This window comes from Nannospalax galili, unplaced genomic scaffold (genome assembly GCF_000622305.1).
Source record: "Nannospalax galili isolate Female #2095 unplaced genomic scaffold, S.galili_v1.0 scaffold405, whole genome shotgun sequence".
NCBI lineage: Eukaryota > Metazoa > Chordata > Mammalia > Rodentia > Spalacidae > Nannospalax > Nannospalax galili.
In genome coordinates, this window is record NW_008354532.1 from 538,493 (window position 1) to 548,483 (window position 9,991).

General features: G+C 36.5%; 1 protein-coding gene across 3 annotated transcripts in view; it reads left to right on the forward strand.

Annotated features, from left to right (window-relative positions):
- Klhl8 (kelch like family member 8) overlaps positions 1 to 9,991 on the forward strand; it is a 67,757-nt gene that overhangs the window by 23,839 nt on the left and 33,927 nt on the right. For all 3 annotated transcript variants that reach the window (XM_008851744.3, XM_008851745.3, XM_029555338.1), the window contains one exon: positions 2,601 to 2,842. In XM_008851744.3, the coding sequence (XP_008849966.1) occupies positions 2,633 to 2,842 (210 nt within the window). In that variant the 5' untranslated portion in view covers positions 2,601 to 2,632. The remainder of the gene's footprint in view (positions 1 to 2,600; positions 2,843 to 9,991) is intronic.

A 9,991-nucleotide genomic window follows, 5' to 3' on the forward strand; every position in this document is an offset into this window, starting at 1 on the left:
TAGGCTGAGCTTCAGTGCACTGTATAGCCCAGGCTGCCCTCAAACTCTCTAGTTCTAGGATTACAGGTGTACATCACCATGCCAGCCTGGCTCTTTGTTGATTTTGAAGCAAGAATGTAAACTTAAAAGAGTTATGGGGAGCTGTGGAGATGGCTTGGTTGGTAAAGTGCTTGCTGCACAAGCATGAGGACCTGAGCTCTGATTCCCAGCACCCATGTAAGAGCCAGGTGCTGTGGTATGTGTTTTGTAACCCTAACACTGGGGACAGAGTCTAGCAGAAACAGCAAACTTAAGGTTCATTGAGAACTCCTGTCTCAAAAAGGTGGAGGACACTAGATACCCAATGTAGACCTCTAGTCTCACATGCACACACATGAAGTGACCCCTCCCCCAGAGTTGGTATGATTGTTAATACCTATTAGAATATTTATGAATGCTTCCCTCAGATTAAAACTTTATACCTGACAGAAACTTTCTGTGTTAGCTTTCTGTCAGTATGAACAAAATATCTGAAACAATCAAATTTAAGGAGGAAATGTTTATTTTGGCTCATGGTTTTGGAGATTTCAGGCCCTAGTTGTTTAGCCCTGTAGTCTTTGGTCTGTGTGAGGCAGTGCATCATGGTAGAAGGTTGTAGCAGAGGAAATGCTCACATCCTAGTGATCAGGAAACAAAGGGGAAAGGGCTGGGGTCCCAATACTCAGGGAAAGATCATATTTAGGGGCACACCCTCACTGACCTCACTCCCTCCTACTAGGCTTCACCTGTTTTAAAGATTCCATCACCTCCCAATCATGCCACAGCCTATCAACCTGACTCTTTAAACTCATGGGCTTTGGGTAGCATTTAAGATCCAAACTTTAGCAATGCCTATTGTGTATAACAAATCACACAAAGTTAGTATAATTTGTTATTCACACACTTCTCCTATCTTACAGTTTCTGATAGGGTCAGAAGTCTGGCTGTGGCTTAGTTGGGCCCTATATTTAGATCTCTCATGGTCAGACTGCATTCTCACATGCCTCCACTATGGAAAATTCTGCTTCTACAATCATTGACAGAATTGATTCCTTCTATCTACATGACTGAGTATCCCAGCTTTTTATTGTCAAGTAGAGGCCTCCCTCAGGTCCTCAAGGTTGCCTGTACTTCTCTTACATGGGTGTCAACATGGTAATTTCAGTACCTTCAGGGAACCTCTTTCTTCAGTCTTCTCACACGGTTAAATATAGTGCAACATGAGCAGGGCGTCCCATCACCTTCTCTTGTTCTGCTGTTTGGAGGTTAGTCACAGATTCTTTCCACATGCAAGAGAATTCTGTAAACACATGATTTGTTTAGGGGTTACTGTCATGTGTCTGGCACAGAAACTTTAAGAATATATTAGCAATCTTACACCAACCATTTTAGTTCTGTCAAAAGCTGATAGAGATGAGATTAATAGTAAAGCGCTAAATAGAGCTAAAGTTCTGGTTAAGATGTTTATAGTTTTCAAAAACTGCATAATATTCTAATCCAAGTATTTGCAATGTTGTATTTTCATAAGTCCTTTTAAAATCTATTACTCATTTCATGTAATTCTCAAAGTAGTCCTATGAGTGGACTGGTTGTTCCTATTTATAGGTGAAGAAACTGAGGGTTAATAAAGCCTTCAAAAAAGATCACAGCTAGTAAGTGATAGAATAGGTGGTTTAATTTAAAGTCCTTTGTTTCTGTCACCAAAGCAGAATTGTAATGCATATCTATTGATGATACAGATATTCATCAAATATGCTTGATAATGAAGTTAGTATGATTTTGTATATAAATAAGTCGTATGTGAAAATGCAGATAAAATGAGGTCCTTATGCTGCAGTAGAGCAGTATATCTCTGTTTATATCTCTAGTTGTAGATCTTTGATTCTCAGAATATTCCTGTAAATGATCTGTCCATTTCCCAGAAGAGATAGCTAAGGTGCAAGCAGGTTGTCACTGGCCTGGGATTATACAGTTTTAAGGTATAAGTGATAGAATCACTATCTGACATCAGAATCCAAGAAGAACCTATAAAAATAATCTTCAGCTTTTTTGCCTTGAATCCTCAAAGTTTCTAAACTTAAAAATTTTAGTTCATAGCTTCTGTTTTTGACATAGTACATTCCATATTTCAAAAGTTGTATCCTTTAATTGTTTATATTGGATTTTACTGGTATAAAATGGGTAGATGAAGTAAATTATGTGACATTTAGTATAAAAGCTGCAAAGTTTTTCCCGTAATGGTTACAATTACATATATAACATTATAATTACTAATGATAGATTTTGTTTTTCTTTAGGTTTCTTTCTGTGTTTTGTTGCTTTTTAAAAATATAAGCAAACAAGCCAGGCATGGTGGCACACGCCTTTAATCCCAGCACTTGGGAGGCAGAGGCAGGCGGATCTTTGTGAGTTTGAGGCCAGCCTGGTCTACGTAGTTAGTTCCAGGACAGCTGGGACTACAGGGAGACCCTGTCTTAAAAAGACCTATATATATATATATGCAAACTAATAACAATTGAGGGAGTTTTGAAAACAAGTTTAGTGACTGCATCTACTTTCCATCTTCTCATGGAATGATCCAGAAGAGAGCTGTTTTGAAAGAAGAGTGTTACCAATGGCTTCGGACTCCATAAACGGAAAACAAGGGCGGAATCAGTTCTCCAAGGGGAAAAGGCACCAGCAACAGACAAAGCCCAGACCCTCAGTGAGTGACTGTGATGGAGAAGACTCCTTTATCTTTGAAGCAAATGAAGCCTGGAAGGATTTCCATAGCTCTCTTCTTCGATTTTATGAAAATGGAGAACTCTGTGATGTCACACTGAAGGTGAGATTGCTTTTTTCCCCCAAACCTCTTTAGTATATTATGAAAAATGAGGATTTCTCTACTTACAGAGTCAAAAATTTTTGGTGTCATATTTACTTGTTACAGTAAGGATGATTTTAATTTCAATTATTTATGAGTCAGTGTCTTTGCTATGTGGCCCAAGCTGACCTTGAACTATGATCTTCCTGCCTCAAGTTTCTGAGTGCCCGGATGATAGGTATGTGCCACTAGCATGTGTGGCTCAATCCTTTTTTACTGAAAAAAAAAAAAAAAGGATATAGGGAATTTAAATGAAGAAAGATTAGCATAAAATAAAATGTATAAAATGGTTATACTAATTTAGGGTTGATAGTCTTTAATTCTTCTGGAGTTCTGGAACTCTAAACAAATTATCAATATTATCAGCATTGTCATCATTATTTGTGTGTGTGTGTGTGTGTGTGTGTGTGTGTGTGTGTTTGAATGTGTATGTTTTCATGTGTGTAGGTACACATATGCAGCAAAGCATGTGCATGTGCATATGTGCATAATTGGAGGCCAGAGATTGATGTCAGGTGTTATCCTCAATCCTCTGCCTCATTTACTGAATCATATTTAAGGGAAGTTGGTGATGTTAACAATAGGTTGAAATGAAACTTTCAGGAGAATTTGTAAGTGCAATATATGTGATACAGTGAGAATTGTTTAGAAATAAAAACACCTTACTAGGAACTGACCGTCACTTTTATTTCCTCAACTGCAGAATTAGGATGCTAACCAGGTTTCTGTAGGTGAATGCATTAATATATTTAAAGTTCTTACAGCACTGCTCGGCACATATAAAATACCAGCTATTGTCGTAATAGTACTGTGAACACTCCAAGACTAACAGATAATTTGCTGTGGCACATTGTTCCTGTTCAGTAGAAAGAATTCAGTTAATCATTCAGCAGGTCTGGTACTGGGTTTGTTTCTTGGTCTAATTTGATATTTCTTCTACTTTCAGAATTCTCTAAACAGCTAAAAGAGGAATATGGATAATTTATGATGCTCTGTTCACTTTTTAAATTCATATTAGTTTGTGAGGATCATTTTTTGATGTAAAGTCATCTTTTTATTAATGTATTTCCTTTGATTATCATTCATTTAGGAAAAACATTGATGAAAGCCAAATACCATACCATTTGTTATATTGTTCATGTTATAAGGCCTAGTTTGGAAACAGCAAATAAATTCATTTAGGAAATATTTACTAGTCTTACTTAGTAGGCAGAGAGACTGAATAAATTTGAACAATATACTATTTTTGCCGAGAAGGAACTTGAAGTTTAGCCAGAGAACCACATTAACATAATTTAGTGATTGTCATTTGGAGGTATCTTTATGGAATCTTAGAGGAGGATCTATTAGTGATGTCTGAAAGGTAATTAGACCTTACATTAGAGTAAGTATATAGGGGCTAGAGAGATGGCTCAGCAGTTAAGAGCACTGGCTGCTCTTGAAAAAGACCCCGGTTTTGTTCCCAGCACCCACATGGCAGCTAATAAACATCCTTAACTCCACTTCCAGATGATCTGATGCTCTCTTCTGGCCTCTGTAGGCACCAGGCACACTTATGATGAACTTACATACATGCAGGCAAAACACTCATATACATAAAATAAAAATATTTTTTAAAAAAGAATAAATGAGGAGCTAGAGAGATGGCTCAATGGTTAAAGAGCACTGCCTGCTCTTTCAGAGGACCTGGGTTCAATTCCCAGCACTCACATGGCGGCTAACAACCATCGGAAACTCCGATTCCAGGGGATCTGATGCCCTCTTTGGACCTCCGTGAGCATGGCATGACACGGGTGCACCTACCTATATGCAGGCAAATATACATAAAAAAAAATAATTTTTTAAAAAAGAGTGAATTTATTGCCTCCAGGTCATTCCAAGAAAAGAAAAAACTTGTTTATGTACTATTACATTTACTTGTGAAAATATTTTATTTTATTTATTTATGTTGGTCTTAGACCCACAGCTGTATCCCCAGCTGGACTGGAACCTGCTATGTAGACTGGGCTGGTTTTGAACTCACAGATAGTGAAAATATTTTAAAATAACAGATCCAGTATTGGCACTACAATTATATATAGGATAAACATTGTTTAGAAAATTTTTATTTGGGTGCTAGTGACTTAACTGTGAATATCACTGTTCTAGTTTGCTTCTCTGCTGCAATTGTAAACCTTGACCAAAAGCAACTTGGATAGGAAACAATTTATTCCGCTTACAGGTTTGTCATCAAGGACAGCCAAGGCAGGAAGTCAAGGCAGAAACCCAGAAGCAGGTTCTGAAGCAGAGACCATGGAGAAATACTGCTTACTAGCTTGCTTGCCCTGCCTTACTCAGCTATTTTACTTACACAGTCCAGGCCCACCTGCCCAGGGATGGCACTGCCCACAGTGAGTTGAACCCTTGTACATCAATTAGGAGTTAAGAAAATGCCCCACAGACATGTGCACAGGCCATTTTAATGGAGGAGATTCCTCAATTGAGATTCCCTCTTCCCAGGTGTATCAAGTTGACAGCTGACTCTAGCTATGACAATCACCCCTGCTAAGCACATACAGCACCTATGATGTTCAACCTCAGCTCTCCCAGTGGAGGCTTCTTTAAGGCACCAGTTTTATTGAGGAAACAGCAGGAAGAATTTCTCTTGAAGAGACATTTCATAGTTCCCATTTCTTAGATTTTATGTTGCAGATCAGTAAGAATAGCATTTCATAGATGCCATATTATACATATTATATACCTTGAGGAAATGCCATTCCCCTTATCAAAAATTAAAGTTAATTTTACTTGATAAGAGTAATAGAGACTAATCGAGGGGGAGAGCCCCTGTAGCAGCTCTTAATGTCACCCGAATATATGTTATTTGGCTTTTGGGGGGGAATATGTCAGTGATTTTTTAAGCCAATGTTTGTAGGATCTATTACATTTTTCTAAGGTTTTAAGTATTGTAATTATTTCCTGTCAAAATTTCCAACCGACAAGGTAAGAATTATTCTAAAAGAGTCTTCTAGGGAAACAGAGTATATTAACTGCATTATAATAATATACTCCAAAAAGCTAGAAATGACACAATTATTGCACTGTAACTATTAATTCCTGACTTGAAATCAGACTTAGTTCATTTGTGCTGCTGTAACAGTACCATAGACAAGGTAATGTAGAAATAATAGTTATTCCTTATAGTTCTTAGGCAGAGGAATTCAAGATCAAGACACAAGCAAGTTTGATATCTGGTCAGGACTGTTCCCTCTACTTCTAAGATGGCACCTTGCTGCTGCATCCTCCACAGAGGATGATTATATGAGGAGGAGCTGTGTCTCACCTGGTGAAAGCAGAGAGTAAAAAGGGCCTAAACTAGTTCTGGCCAGCCCTGTTATAAGCCACTGATTTCATGAGCTCACAATGCTCATAACTTCATCACTTCCCCAAAGCACATAGGGATCTGGGGGCAACTTTCAGACAATAGTCCAGATGTGATCTAATGAAAAAGAAATGATAATGGAGAAGGTGCTGCCATATCAACACCTGACCATTCTGCGTTAAGATGTCTTCAGTGTTCTATGATAAATGAGGATCACTTTTACTTTCTTCATTCAGCTAGTAGCTTAGGTTTTTTAACTTTCTTGTGTTGCTCAGAATGGATATTTAAATATTTATATTCTGTTGTGTATTCTACTTCCCAATGCTATGTGAATTGTTTCCATTATGTAAATTTTGGAATGAGCCATTGTAAGGTTAGTTATGCTTGTAGAACAGTGGCTAGGTATTGTGATATGGTAGTTTAGTGCGGATTAAGATACTATTTTGAGATTGATACATCTGTCTAACCTCTTCCGATTTATTTCTTGACAATAAAACACTTATTTTGGCCACTCACAATAATTTAAAGTGGTTGATTATGGAAAAAAGTAGCCAATTTAAAAGAGCAAAACCATGAGGTTAAATTGAAAACTTAGAATATAGCTTATAAAATTTATAAAAAATATATAGAGATTGATTTTATTCTTTTGTGCACAAAGGAATAGTTACAGAATAACCACATTATTGAAAAGTATTAGCAAAGGAGTGAAACAAATCAATGAAAGTTTGTGTACTTTTCAACATACTGAATATTTAAAACATTTACTGCTTTTGAAATTTTGATAAGGTGCATAATCTCAAACTTTGCTACTGGATATGTAAATTATTTCCATAGTTTTGACAGGCAGCTTGACAATATATCAGAGCACTTGGGAGGAAGAGGCAGGTGGATCTTTGTGAGTTCAAGGCCAGCCTGGTCTTCATAGTGAGTTCCAGGACAGCTGGGGCTACAAGGAGACCCTGTCTCAAAAAGACAAAAAAAAAAAAAAAAAAAAAAAAAAAAGTGCCCCTCCAAATCCCTCCCAGAATTTAAAGAAACACATTTTTCCTGAAAGAGAACCTTCAGATTTAAAATATGAAAAAAATTATTTGGGTGTATAAGTCACTTTTCTTTTGCTGTGATAGAAACACCATGACCAAGGGAATTTATAAAAGAAAGGGTTTATTTAGCTTATGGTTCCAGAGAGGCAAGAGTCCATCATGGTGGGGAGGCATGGCAGCAGTGGTGGCTGGAGTAGGAGCAGAAGCTAAGGTTTCGTACATTCAAGCAGGCACAGGAAACAGAGCAACTCGAGATCCAGGAAGGCTTAAGAACTCGCTAAGCCTGCCCCCAGTGACGTGCTTCCTCCAGGATAGCCACACCTTCTAAGACCTCCCAAAACAGCGCCACCAACTGGGAACAAAATGTCTGAATACTTGGAACCTATGGGGGACATTCTTATTCAAACCATCACACTGGGTGTGTCTTTAATCCCAGCACTAGGGAGGCAGAGGCAGGTGGATCCCTGTGAGATTGAGGCCAACCTGATTCCAGCCTAGCTGGGTCTATAGGGACACCTTGTCTAAAAAAAACTTAAAACAAATCTAAAGAGATAGCCAATATCAGATGATAAAATAAGTTTTATAGCTACTGTATTGAATAGCATTCACTTAATAACTAGAAAGATCACAAAGGTTTCAGAAACTGAAAAATACACTTTTCAGGAAAATAGTAGTTCGGCTTCAAATTACATAGAAAAATGTTTGGCGCAAATACAAATTGATAGTAGTTGAAGAAAAAAAAAACAAGTGGCCTTGATTATAGGCAATAGACAATCTACTTTTAAGTAAGTGCTGACAGTAAATGGAATTGTTAACGCTCTTTGTATATAAGCTCTGGCTCTTTTCCCCTCATAATTTGGCAGATCACTGTTTTAAAAGGAGTTCTGCACAGTGAGTGGGCCTAACTGTTGAATCAGCAATAAAATGAAGACTGCTGAACTTCCCCTCTGACCTTTCTCCACATCTCCATGGTGAAAGTAAAGTGTTATACTAACCCCAAAGCCTTTATTTTGCTGTACTTTGAACCATAGTGGCCAATCTATTAAAAATTATACAGCGTTTTGGTTAATAGTTTGTATTTCAAACATTTTAGCAACTAAGGAATCATTTTAGTAATGTTGATATTCTAAATATTTTACTAACATTTAATCTTGGCATTAGTTTTCTCTTAGTATCTTGACTTATTTATATGTTCATTCATTGAAAAAAAAATTGTAATCTACAAAATTTACTAGTGTCAAGGACATATGTATGTACCATAGTACTTATTTCTATGACTAAATCATAGTAATACCTGATATTCTATAGTTTGTATATTTTTTCTCCAGTTTGAAGCCTCAAGTTTATATATTTCCAATTTCTGATTAAATGTTTTTGGTAATTGATAATTATTTTTGTGTACCAGAAAGGAGACTGCAGAGATAAAATTTACAGAATGTAATAAAAATATATAGTTTCAAAGAATTGGTACATTTAAAAGCCAGATTTTTGTATATTTCATATATATATGCCAAAGATCTTTTGACCTTAGGATAAATTATTATTCTCAAAGAGTAAGTACATTGAGGTATGTGTGAGTGGTGGGGGAATAACCACATTTTAGGGTTTTTAAAATCAGATTGAAAGAGAGTTGTGGAAAGACAAAAGCTTATTAAAATCAACATGAAAATAATTTGGATGACTATTGATTTTTACTGCTTTGTTGGGGGCTCAGTATTAAAATAGTGATTCTCGGGAGCTGGAGCAATGGCTCAGCAATTAAGAACACTGGCTATTCTTGCAGAACACCTGGGTTCAAATCCCAGGACCCACATGGCAGCTAACAACAGTTATTAACTCCAGTTCCAGGGTATCCAATAGCCTCTTCTGTCCTCCACGGGCATTGCACAACATGGATGCACATACCTACATGCAGGCAATACATGCATACACATAAAATAAAAAATAATAAATGAAATATTTATAAAATAGTGATTCTCTGGGAATCACAAGACCCTATTTTATGGTACTATTATGTAATAGAGTGTTGTTGAGGTTTTTTTTGTGGGGGTGGGGGAGCAGTGCTGTGCTGGGAATTGAATTTAGGGCCTCACACATGCTAGGCAAGCACTCTACCACTGACCTGTATTTCTAGCCCTCAGATCATTTTTTTTGTTGTTGTTCTTAAAATTTTTTTTAATTATTTATTTAATAACCGCACAATCAGAAGATGCATTTCATTACAACAGCATTGACATATTCAATAACGTTTTCCTGAGGTAGGATGCATCTCTTTCAAATTTGGCTGTAAATTTTTAGGTTTACAATTGAATTAATACAGTTACACAATATTGTACTCAGTATAAACCCTATAAGACATAAAATTAAATGAGGTTTTAAACTTTAAAAAAGATCTCCACTTCACTATTAAAATACAGTTTCAAACAGAAAAATTCATTTTCAATACAGTTGACACTAAGATACACATGCATTTCTAATCTCTATATATCTGATTATTACTAGTCACAGTCGATTAATTTCTGAGCTCCTTGGCATCTGAGCATGGATATAAAGTCATCAGGTAGATTTCAATAATAATGTTTTTCACATCTACTAATTATTAAGGAGCAAATTTTTATGCTTTGAAGAATTGTTATTTTTTAAATTTTTTAAAAATTTAATAACCACATGATTAGAAGAAGCATTTCATTACAACTTTAACATATTCAG